The sequence below is a fragment of the Choloepus didactylus genome, chromosome 1, assembly GCF_015220235.1.
Source record: "Choloepus didactylus isolate mChoDid1 chromosome 1, mChoDid1.pri, whole genome shotgun sequence".
NCBI lineage: Eukaryota > Metazoa > Chordata > Mammalia > Pilosa > Megalonychidae > Choloepus > Choloepus didactylus.
In genome coordinates, this window is record NC_051307.1 from 16,120,294 (window position 1) to 16,133,223 (window position 12,930).

Consider the following 12,930-nt stretch of genomic DNA (forward strand, 5'->3'; position numbering starts at 1 on the left):
TCTGACAGTAATTGCACTGAGAGGGAATGATTTTTGTCAAAATTACTTTAAAAGGGTTGTTGAGAATTTCCAGCAGGAGAGATCAGGGTGCAAGGCACAGCTTGCACTTGATTTTCTTTGTCGTCCTTGCAATCCTGAGCAGCTCGGCACTCATCTTATTTTTGACAGCACAAAACCCTTGTAAAGACACCCCGAGTCCCAGAGACAGGCTTTGCCAGTTCCAGCCCTCGGTTCTATTTTCCGCTGTGACCAGCGGAGTCGGTAATCTCAGCTGATTCGTTCGTGAGTTTCTCCCTTTATCTCCTTAACAGACAGAGACAGACCCAGGCACACTTAGGACCGTCATTTTCCTAATAATGGCAGAGCTATGACTGTGCAGGCTATACAAGGGTATTGATGGAAGAGCCAAAAATAGCATTATTCACTCAGAATTTCTAAATGTTCCCTTCCTTGCTGATCTAAACTCTAAGAGTTATAATGCTGATCTAAACTCTAAGAGTTATAATGATGCATGATTTCATGACAATATACGGAACTAAAAACATGTTCATGAATAGGTTCTCACCCCTCGATGAGGGAATGATCCACCAGAACGGTGCCTTGGCAAGGCTGCTCCTGAGGAAGCCCTGAGCAACGGGGCGTCTCCATGGAGTCCCCGGGTTTAGGCACAGTAGGGCAAAAGAGTGCCAATTCCATTTGTAAGAAGACTGCCCCCTCACCTTGAAGGCCACTGGGTTCTATTAATTAAAGGCCTGGAACTGCTTTCTCTGTTGATCAGAATATGAATGGCTTTTCCAACAGATGGAAGGCACCCTGAGATGAGCAATTTTAAGAACACGTGTTTTCTTAAAAGGTTGAACATATTGTTGCATGTGAGCCAGCAATTCCCCCCCTAGGTATGTACCCAAAGGAAATAAAATACGTCCACGCAAAAACTTGTAAGGGAATGTTCCCAGCAACATTCTTCATGACAGCCAGAATGTGGAATCAACCCACCTGTCCATCAAGGGGGTGAACGATAAAAACGCAGTATGTGCACATGATTATATACATTCATCGAAAATACACCCATCAAAAAAATGGAATGTTATTCAACCATAAAAATGGAGTTCTGAGACGTGCTACAGGATGAATGAACCTTCGAAACATTCCGCCAATTGAAAGAAGCCTGTCACAAAAAACCACATATTATATGATTCCGTTTTATATGTAATGTCCAGAATTGATAAATTCATAGAGACAAAAAGTAGATTAGTGTTGCCAGGGGCTGGGAGGATGGGGGAATGGAGACTGATGACAAAGGGGAGCAAGGTTTGTTTCCTATTGGGGTGATGAAAATATTCAAATATCAGACAGTGATGATGGTTGCACAACCTTATGACTATGCTTAAAATGGTGAATTTTATGGTACGTGAATTGCACCTCAGTTTTAAAAATGTTTAAAAGCATATGTGTGTGTGTATACATAAACACACGTAGCTGATGCCTTGATCTTGCTTTTTAAAAGAAGAATCAATGAAATATGGGGCCCTAATTTTTCTCCCCAACCCAGAGTAATTATTGATTGTAATTTAATTAATGAAGAACCAGGCATTTGTTGGTGAAGCCAACACTTTCTTGGGAGGAACAAAAAGCACATTTGTTTTCTTTTGTAATTTATTTTATTTTATTTTGCTTTATTTTATTTTAGTACAGCACTAGAAGTAGGTGCCCACTATCAATGGCAATATTGTCAACAATGTGGAACTCCTCCCCAGGAGGAAACAGTCTGGTGAAAAAAAAAAGTTTGATTTTCATGATTATTTTGCAAGGTAGGTTTCGCTTATGGGAAACACCCCTGGCTTTCAAGGGCAAGTTGACAATTCAGGTGGTGATTCAATTCACTGAAAAAAGCAACTGCTATATGTAAAGAAAATGCAATGAAAGCACCATTCTAGAACTAACTGAAAAACAATCTCCTGCCACCTTAACCCTAATTCTTCTTTCAGGCCCCTGAGCAACTCAGTAATTTGCAAGTAAAAAGAGCAAAGGAGCAGTGAGCACTTAGTACATACCAAGCTCTTTCCATAAATTAACTCATTTACCCTTATGCCAACCACTAGGTATCAGTCCCATTTTACAGGTCAAAAGACCCAGGCGCAGAGAGGTTAAGCAACTGGCCCAAGGTCACACAGCTATTAAAGTGCAGAGCCAGGATGCCAACCCAGGCAGTCTGGCTCCAGCCTCAACTCTTTCAACCCACACACCAGCACTAACCTAACTCACTAAACAATTCCATAGGACAAAAATGAAGAAGAATGGCAAAACACATTGCAACCATTCGGTCTTGCTTGGTGCCTGCTGAAGTGCAGAGTCAGCCGTCACCAGCAGGGCATAGCCCTTACCTGTGGACCACCCCGGCCCGGTGCAGGTGCTCCACTGCCGAGATGAGCTGCCTGATGTACCTGCGGGCCTCGGCCTCCTCCAGCCGCTTCTTCTCATAGATCTTGTGCATCAGGTTGCCGCCAGGACACAGCTCCATGACCAGGTAGTAGCTGTTTTCAGTCTCTAAGATATCCAGGAGCTGGGTGATGTTGGGGTGGCGGATCATCTGCTGGATCTGCCCCTCTCGCCGCAGGTTTTTGGTGACATAGGTGTCCTTTTTGGCTCTCTTTTTATCGATGACTTTTATGGCCACCTAAGGAGAAACCAGGAAGGTGGCTGTCAGACATTGCCAGCAAAGGTTATTCCCTGACCGTGAACAAGAACCCCAGGAAAAGACCCACCTGCGTCTCTGTGCTGGGAGAAAAACCTTACTTTAAACAGCATTAAGGGAAAAAATAGCATCAGGAAAAAGCAGAAGATTCCATTATTAAGGAAGAGATTGAAATTGACTTAAGCAAACTTGAATGGTTGCCTGGAAGGTGCAGTAAAGGGCCAACGGCAAGCTTGCCTCTCCACCCAGAAGCTAGGGTGCAACACTCAGTTCTCCTGGAGCAAAGAGGGTCTTCCCTCCCTTTCAGGCCTCCCATCATCCCCTCTAGGTCTGGGCCGGCTGGCTGGAGACCAGCAGCTCACGTCCACCAGTGCGGCAGCCCTAGGCCTTCCGCCCACCCCCTCTGCCCTGGACTGGGCTCTCAGGCCAGGCTGTCTCTGGCCCAGAGTGTTTACCCCTTTCCCTCCCCTTTCCTAGCTCTGTCAGGACAAAACCCACAATCCATCGTTGCTGCTCCAGGATCGCATTTCCAACTGCCCCGGGAAAGCTCCTCTTGGGTCTTCATTTCCCCCACAATCAGCATGTTACAGGCATGGATCCTCCAGCCACAGGTATAGGGGAAGGAGCGACAGAGGAAGGGAAAGAAGGAGGGGGGGAGGGGAAGAGGAAGGGAAGAGGAAGAAGGGAGAGAGAGAGGGAGATGGGAGGGAGGAGGGAGAGGAGGGAAAGAGGGAGGAAGATGAGGGAGATGGGAGGGAGGGGGAGAGGGAGGAGGAAAGAGGGAGGAGGGTGAGAAAGATGGGAGAGAGAGGGAACAGGAGGGAAGGAGGGAGGAGGAAAGAGGGAGGAGGAGGAGAGAGATGGGAAGAGGGAGCGGGAGAAAAGGAGGGAGAGAGGATGATGAGGGAGAATGGAGAGAGGGAGTGGAAACAGGAAGGAAGGAGGAAGGAGGAGGAAAGAAGGAGGAGGGGGAGAGAAGGAGGGAGGGAGGATGGTGAGGGAGAATGGAGAGAGGGAGTGGAAACAGGAGGGGAGGAGGAAGGAGGAGGAAAGAGGGAGGAGGGAGAGGGAGGGAGAGAGATGGGAGGAAGGGAGAGAGAGAGGAGGGTGGGAGCACTGTCTTTTCCCCACAAATATTCACCCTTCCCACCTCTCCCCTTTGCTCTGGGGGCTCTCTCCTCCCCACTCATCAGACCCTAACTATTTTCACCTTTTCCTTTTCTCCCATCTTCACTCCTCTCTCTAAATGTGACCAGCCATCCAATCGCGTCTATTCCTTCCGCTCGCTGCCTCCCCGTCCTTTCCTTCCTTTCCGTCCCAGGCCACCAGGCTGGGCATTCAGGGCCTCCTGGATCCCAGGCAGCCCCTCCGAGTGGGAGCAGCATCCCACCCTCCCATCACACTCTCCCATCCCACTCTCCCATAGCGCTGCCCTGGCAAGCCATCGGGGCGCAGGATGAAAACATTAGAGCTTCCGGTTCTACTTGCATTTCCTCTTTTGTAATTACATTTTTCTGTTTCATATTGCACTTACTGTACAAGCCCAGTGGCCCAGGTATATAACTTACACATAAATAAATGTGCACACATTGCAGTAAGGAGGCGCAAGCATTATTTGGCCAAAAAATAAAGTCAAGCCACCACTGCCCTGGAAAATTGCATCAAGTCCTACCTCTCTCACCTTAGCCCCTCCGATCCCCCCATGCTCTGCAGCTGAATGCATCGGCCTGGACGGCTGGCTTCCTGCTGGAAGCCCTTTAGGGGCTCGGGGCCGTGGGCAGGATGTGCCACCATAGGCCCCACTGTGGTCCAGCAGATCCCTGGCTCTCCTGGGAGTCCCCTCACTCTCCAGGACACGCAGCCAGTTAAACTCTCACAGCTTTCACTCAAGCAACCCCCTGACTCCCATCCAAATCCTCCCAGCCTTCCAGCCGCTATCTCCAGCCCCACTTCCCCTCTAGAGCAACTCCCTCGCACTCTCCTTCCCTGCAGTCCCCCCAACACTTACTATCTACAGTCTGATTTAAAGGACCTGTACCTTAGCACGGGGACCACTTCTCCTTTCATGCCCCACAGCAGTTTATAAACAATAAATGACCAGTAGGCTACCACAGGATGAATTAGTGGAAAATAGCTAGCCACAGCTTAATATGTTATCTCTTCTGGAGAACACAGTCTCATTTTACCGGGGAATTTCAGGGCCTTAATCCAACGATATGACTAACGAGGGGAATTTCAGGCATGGAGATGGGAGGAGCTGGGGGCAGGCTCTGCACACACACATTGCACAGCTTGGGGGGGCCTGCTGTACCCCGTCAAGCAGGGGCAGATGCTCTCCACCCACAGGGAGGTAAAGTCACACTCTGGTTCCAGCTCGTTTTGGTCCCAAACTAGTTCAGTAGATGCTAGACCGAAAGCTTTTAAAACATCCTCGACAAAAAATATATGTGTAAGTGTGCATGTGTGTACACACACGTGTGTATATATCCTCCCAGTGGGGAGAGGGATGCTGAAAAGTACAATCACGTTCTGCTTTTGTTGGACTCCGTTGCAGTTTTTTTTTTAAAAAGTACACCCTTCGGCAGTGAAATTTTTAAGAACACTATTGAATAAACAACAGTCTAAAAGCCCGACAGTTACACAATGTGCCTTTTTTTTTTTTAACAGCACACAATTAGTGTTAGGATAATTTATTTAGCTCTTTAATTGCCTGTAGTCAGTGGAATAATGGTCCCCAAAGATAACAAATCGTAATCCCTGGAACTTGTAAATGTGGCCTTATTTGGAAAAAGGGACTCTGAAGATGTGATTAAGTTAAAGATCTTGAGATGGGATTATCCCAGCTTATCCATGAGCCCTAAATACCGTCACAAATGTCCCCGTAAGAGAGAGGCGGGGAGATCTCATCCAGACACACAGGGGAAAAGACCATGTGAAGACAGACGGCCCTTCACCACCTGAAGCTGGACGAGGCCAGGAACAGGTTGTCTCCCAAGAGACCCCCGAGGTAGAGTGGCTCAGCTGACACCTTCATTTCAGACCTCTGGCCTCCAGAACTGTGAGGAAATAAGTCTCTGTTGTGGTTAAGTCACCAACTTCGTGATCATCTGTTACAGCAGTCACAGGAAACTAATACCTTCTCCTTCTCTGGGGGGAGGGAGGAAATCTATAGTACGCTGCCCCTCAGAACACATTTCCCAGGTATCATAAGATACTCTTCGGCAGCTGTGGATAAAAGGATAAAGCCATCTTTTATCTGCAGCCTCTTCTGCTCTCTGAGCCTCACTTTCCCCTCCACTGCAGTCTCGAGGGGTTCTGATGGTTCCTATTTGATCCACCTCATCCTTCTCACTGCTCCCCCAGAGCTGAAGGAGCCTGCAACAGGTTTTTGCACCTCCAAGTTCCCTGCCAGGAGCAGGCCCTCACAGGAGGCTCTGCAATTGGAGGGCAATGTCTATGCCATGCAGACCCCTCGGAAGGGAAAGGAGAGGAAAGAGGGTTCTTCCTACAAGGCTGGGCCATCATCGCATCACAGCCACAAGTCAGGGCTCAGTTTCAATGGACCAGGATTGGGTGAGGCTCCCTGGCACTGCTTTGGGCAGTTTTTCAGTGCCCTCCTACTTCTGGGCAAATGCAATATCTCCAGACACTTCTCCCAGCTCTTCTCACTTCTTGTCTGTCTTCCAATTCATCCTGCTCCCTTCCCCAAAGGTGAGAGGCAATGGCTGTTTTGCCATCCAAGGCACTGGGGACACATCCCAGAAGAAGCCATTCCAGCCCTCTCCCTCACGTGGGTCACTCAGGCTGGGACTTTCCGCTGGAATGTTTTCTGCCATTGTTTTGTCTCTTGGACCCCAAGTTCTGCTGGTTCTGAGCCGTCTAATGAGCCCCAAGCGAGTCCCTTGGTGAAAACTCTAAACCCTTAGGTGACCTCACCTGGGTGAAGGTTTCCTATTAAGCATCCTCTCCATGGTCAAACACCAGCTCGTCCCCAGGCTTGTTTACACTCATCCCCCAAACTTATAAGCTCTACACTGATAATACTGAAAATGGAATGCTCTTCTTGATTACACAAAACCATTGAATCAGCTTCATCTCTAACACCTTAAATGGGAAAAAGCAATCAAAGTTCAGCAAAGAAAGCTACCCCAAACTTTAATTTAATCATAGATTTACAGGCGAAGTATACCTAACGCACTAATTCCACCGGGGTGAAAGAAACCCAGGGTAATGATGTATCTTCAGCTGAAAAGATAAACCACGTTAACAAGGAGAGTCTTAAAAACTAAAATTAAGTCTGCTACCAAATGGCAGTAAAAGAAGCAAGTTTAGCACATTCCAGAAAACTTCAGAAGAGAGAACACCAGTGGCCTTTCACCAGTGCTCGGAGACTCACTGATTCACCCAAGCCCCAGCTTTACTGGGAACTCCCAATCTGGTACAGGGCATGGGGGCTGGGAGTATCTAAACCCTGGAAATCTTCCCCGGGCACATGAGCAAAAAATAATTTTGCTGTGGAAGATCAATAAAACCAAGATAAACCAAATAAAACCACATCCCCCACCCACCCGTCTCACCCCAAATGTCAACCAATGATGGATTAAATCAGCAAACATTTTTTTTAGTTTCAGAATTTTTTTAAATCTAGAATGAGGGTTAATAAACTTGGCCACACGCTACATGCATTTTACCATGTAAGAGTCAATATAAAGTGGTAGTCAGTTGACACTAGACCAATACAAAAGCACGTGATATTTCTATCACTGAGATATACTATTAGTGTCTTCATATTTGCGTCTTAAAATATCAGTGCCTTAAAATGACATTCTTCATGGTTACACACTTCCATCAACCAATTGGTTCCCATTACAAGAAGAACGTAGTATACAATGTGTGGCACATAGAAAGCACCCCTTAAATTGACACTGTTATTATCATTTCATTTCATCTTACTTTCATTGAATTAGCCTGTAGAGGGTGAAAAAACATTCACGTTTAGTTCAGCTAAGAAAGAAATGTACAGTTCCTTGACCCCCCGTTTTAGCATATTCAAAATGCATTCATTTCGAAGCACATTGGTATTTCAACTCTCTGTTTCAATTCTCTGGAACAGAGTTGCTTTTTAATCCCAAGAGAATGGTTTCGTATCAGTCTAGTCTCTTGTCTTCTTTAAATATTGACTTAGTTGAGTCTGTCTACATGGGATCGGAGTTAACAGGATTTTAAACTCATCCTTTCATCCTGGATCACCCTTCACTGCCGTTAAAATTCATTACTCTGAAATATGTCAAGAACTGTTGATGAATCCAATCTACAAAATGAAAAGTCAGATGTAAAATGGATCTTCCATATGCCTGAGAAGAAAAAAACACAGATCAAAGAGGCCACTCTTCAATATCATGAAAACATATGTAGATGTTTTACATATTATACAACGTACACTGTATTTTAGAAAGTCTTCCCTTAATCAAAGTGCTTTTAAACCATAATGTTTTGCGTAATTAGAATGAGCAAGGAAAGGGAGCCCCTGATCAACTGAATTTTCTTTTGACATGGAAATTAGCCAAAAAAAAAAAAAAAAAGAGCTTTCTTTCCAGGACACTTTGGTTTCTTAGTAAATACTGTTAGCTAAACACAAATGAATCTGTCCTTCTTCGACAAACATTTATTAAGCATCTAAAACAAACTCGATCCTTCTATAAAAGAGGGCACTTCAGGCCCATCTGGAGACATAACTCAGATTCTTGGTAGTGGTTCAAGATTATCACGTGAGCACCACACAGTGCTACGGGACCCCCTATCCTGTAGAAGAGTGAAAATGTAGGTAAGAACAATTGGCTAGTGTTCATTTACTGAGAGGCTGGGGCCACACCTTGTATAGAGCTCCTTTCACAGCCTCACCTGGTTCTCCACATTTCGGCAGCTCAGGGGCGGCCCAGCATGGCGGATGGACGTGCAGGCTCGGGAGCCGGGTGCCACGACTTCAAACCATGCCTCTGCCCCTTGGTAGCTTCAACCTCTCTAAGCCTTAGTTTTCACATTTGTTTATAAAAAGGAGGAAGGGTAATGGTGCCTACCTCCTAGAAACGTTGGAAAAACACACAAGGAAATGCATTGAGGGTGGCTGACACTGAGAGCAGCCAATGGAGCACTCAACAGGTGTTAACCGTTAGTGTTTGCACATTTCACACAAGAGGAGAGGGCGTGTGAGAGAGCAGGTGAGGGGGGGAGTGAATGAATGAACAGAAGGAAAATCCCACCATCCCCTACAGGTGAGTTCTTGGTCATGTCTACGACTACCTTGGGTAAGTCTAACCCCTCGGTCCTCTGCTTCCTCCTCTCCAATGTAAGCCAGCTGAAGCCAGGGAGGCCCCAGCCTTCCAGCTCCCACCCCCACCACTCCCAGAAGCTGCCCTCCCCAGGGTCCCTGGAGCCTTCCTTAGCACCCAGTCGGGAAGACAGCCCTTGTCTAGGTCACTCTCTATCCTGAAGCCTTTTCCTCCCGACCCAGCCCTCTAGGTCCTGCCCCAGGACCCCTCCCTTCCTTCAGCAGCATCTACCTGCCCATCCCCTCCACATCCACGATGATGTCCTGCTCACACCTCTTTGCTGAGCCCTGGGCATGCCTATGATATCTCTTCTTGAATGTCCCATGGGCCTCCAGACCCATCGCCTCCCCCTGCTTTTCTCCAGGGCTCCCAGCTCAGCCAACAGCCCCTCCATCCACAGGTGGCCCCAGCCCCAGACTGGGTGTCCTCCTCCACCCATGCCACCCTCACTCACACACCTAATGAATCACTACTTCCTGAAATCTCTCCCTTCCTTCCCCTTCCCCCATTCCCCAGGGTTGCACCTGTCTCATTAGGATTAGTCCTTGCTGATCTCCCTGCCTCTTATCTCCCGCCTCACCCACCCCTGCCCAGAATTCTCTCCCACTCCTGCCTCACTGGCCAGGTCACCCTGCACTTCCCAGATGCCAGTCACCACACTCTTGGCAATCTGCAACCCCGTCACTGTAATTTCCAGGAGGGCAGGAATTGTGTATGGCCTCATCCGTTTGTCTTCCCTGCACCCAGCACAGTGTTTGGCTCATCCAGAACGAGTAAGAGAGTGAGAGAATGAACAAACGAATGAACAGAAAAAACAATCCCACCAGTTCACTACAGGGTGGGTCAGTCTGGTGAGTTCTTGGTCATCTCTACAATCACCTCAGGAAGGTCTAACTCCCTAGGGTCTCAGCTTCCTTAGCTACAACATAAGCAAACCAAAGCCCTACCCTTCAAGCTTCATATGAAATACTGATGCCACCCGTGGGCATGGTTTCAGCTGTGGCATGACCGTGATGCCGTCTGCAGACCCCCCTTTAGGAAATGTCCCCTTCTAGAGAGGCTTCCCTGGCAGCCTAACTACAGTGGTACCCACAGCCTCTTCCCCACCCGGCACTCACAACCCCCTCACCCTCACTGGGCCGAAATGGGACATCGCTCTTTGATGGCACAAAATCCTCCCACCTCCGAGTTCCCACCCAAAGGCTGGGATCAGCCCTGCTGATCCTTCTCATCTTTCTTCAAGGCTCACGCTTTCCCTAGAACACACGTCTTGAGCCCCCTCCCTGGCACCAATTCCAGTTGTCAATTTAAACTGCAGATCACAGTCATATGCCCAGTGCCTTGCACAGTGTCAGAAACAGAGAAGGAGCTCGATAAACTTGTACTGAACTAATGACCCAAGCAGGGGATGTACAGGTTAAGGAAAGAATGGGAGGGAAGGAGAAGGGAAGCAGGGCAGAGGGAAGAAGGGAGGAAGGAGAGAGGGAGGATGGAGGGAAAGAAGGAGGATGGATGGAGGGCCACAGCTCTCCCCCACCCGTTTGTGCCTCGTGGACATCATTTGGACTGGACAGAAGCCACACAACTTATGCTAAATGCTAATGCCAGAAAACGGATACTAGGAAACCAGACAAAGGGTATTCCTGGTGAACCACTGTGGGTGAGTCAGAGCAGAGAAATTCCAGATGGCTGCCAAGTTAAAGGCATGCCCTTTATACCGTGTGCAGACCATAACCATCCAGCTTTCCTGCTGCAGAAAGCAGCTTCTCACTTTCTAAAAGTCTGGCTAAGAGTTGGAGATAAGTCGATAAGGAGAAGGGGTGCTGGAGAAAATTCACATGCCCGGCTTAACGCTAGCCGGTATTCCATTCCAGAAAAACCCTCGCTTCTCCCTGCCCACCACCCCACCCACCCCCCACCCACCCCGTGCCAACCGAACATGTAATTCTGAGCTGTGCCCCTGCAGGCCCCCTTCTCCTTCCCAACATGACTGGACCATCTGCTACCTTCTCCAGAGCAGGGAATCTAGGGGCACCAGAAAGCTCCCCCAAAATAAAGAGCATTAAAAGGCCCCCAAGACTCCCCACTTCTTCCTGGGTAGAAGCCCAAGTCCTGGCAAGGCCCCCATGGAGGCTCACCTTTCCCATCTCATCTCCCACTGTCACCTTCATTGATGGGCCCCTGGCATCCAAAACAAGGTGACACACAGACGTCGCTCAGCAGATAGTTCTGAATGAATGAATCAATCAATGAATGAATGAATCCAAGGGCAGCTGGAAGAACCATGATTTGATTAGCTACTTCAGAACCCCTACTAATGGCTTGCTTTGTAAATTTCGCTTTAAAAACAAATCTGTTAGAATCTGGTGACAGCACTGGACGAAATAAATTAAGCGGGAGTGGGTTAAAGGGGAAGCCCGACAGTCAATGAAGGAAACGACAAGGGGCCAAGGGCTAAAAATCATGGGAAATTTGGAAAATGAACTGGTTTCAGTTCTTCTTCCAAAGGCACGATGTGTTTAAGTGCATCACAGTGGAACGTGCTGCTGTGCGAATGATACCTATTTAACAGAAAGCAGAAACTATGCTTTTCTGGATGTATAATTAATTTTGGGGTTGCCCCATCTCACAGAGATGTGATGCTGGATGGTAACCACACAGCGCTGTCTTTTCTAGGAGCCCGTTAATTGCTGCTATTTATGCAGCAGGGTTCTTCTGACCTGGCTCCCCTCAGGCCACCTCCTGCTGCTGCAGACTCATATCCATCTTTTTGTAATGGAAGGGAGAAAGTTTCCTTCCCCAGTGTAAACAATGGAGCTCATTAGGCCTGATCTCGGTGAGGATAACAGAAAGCAGTGATGGGTATGCGCAAGGAGCTCAGCTCTGGTGTCGGGGAAAGTACAGTCTGTTGCAAATCCAGGGCTGGGCACCTCCCACACCCACCCCGTGGAGTTCTGAAGCTACTTTTACTGGGATTCTCTGCCTTCTGACTCCAGAGCCGCTTCAGTGAGCAAATCACATCCTGATATCCTAGAAACATCCTGCTGGTGGGAAACCAGAAACTGACTCCTGCAAGGCAGGAAAAATGCAAAAAGGAGAACTTTGAGATAACCACGTAGAGGGCTGAGCTGTTGGTTTTAAAAGCACATAAAGGAACAGGACTTATACAATTGTTGGACTTCTCAACAGAAGCCTGCATACTTAAGTTAAAACATACATCTTCCTTCATTGTCAAACTGTATTTGTTATCCACTAGGACAAAAGTAACCCTGAAGTCACCCCAATGTCCCTGCCCAGAGTTCACCAAAACATAGGAATCTTAAAGGGAAATGAGATTAGTATTTAAAACAGGTAATTCCAAAATCATTTCTCTTTGGTTTTGGAAAAGAGCCAAAAAGACCCAGCTTGGAAACAGTTTTTTGAGACCATGTCTAATTCACCAATGTTTCCCACAATGCTGGGCTCCAAGTGCAGAATCGAAAAATATATTGGTAAAAAGTGAATACCCATTCATGTGAAATTACAGGAGCTTAAATATTTGGCCAGGAAAATCTTGAAAGGGAGGAGCAAGGTTGAAGAACTCACATGTCACAATTTCAAAACTTACCGCAGAGCTGCAGTAATCAAAACAGTATGGTGCTGACATAGGGACAGACACGTAGACCAATGGAATAAAACTGAGAGTCCAGAAATAAACTTACACAACTGCGGCCAATTGATTTCCAACAAGGATACCAAGTCCACTCAATGGAGAAAGAGTAGTTTCTTCAACAGATGGTGCTGGAAAATCTAGATGAAAGTGGACCCCCATCTCACACCATATACAAAAATTATCTCAAAAGGGACCAACAACCTAAATATAAGAGCTAAAACCATAAAACTCTTAGAAGAAAACATAGGAGAGAA

General features: G+C 47.3%; 1 protein-coding gene across 1 annotated transcript in view; it reads right to left on the reverse strand.

The window, feature by feature from the left end:
- The window catches only part of HUNK (hormonally up-regulated Neu-associated kinase), a 111,736-nt gene that overhangs the window by 62,731 nt on the left and 36,075 nt on the right, over nt 1–12,930 (reverse strand). Inside the window, exon 2 of the mRNA XM_037832600.1 lies at nt 2,385–2,677. Within this exon, the coding sequence (XP_037688528.1) occupies nt 2,385–2,677 (293 nt within the window). The remainder of the gene's footprint in view (nt 1–2,384; nt 2,678–12,930) is intronic.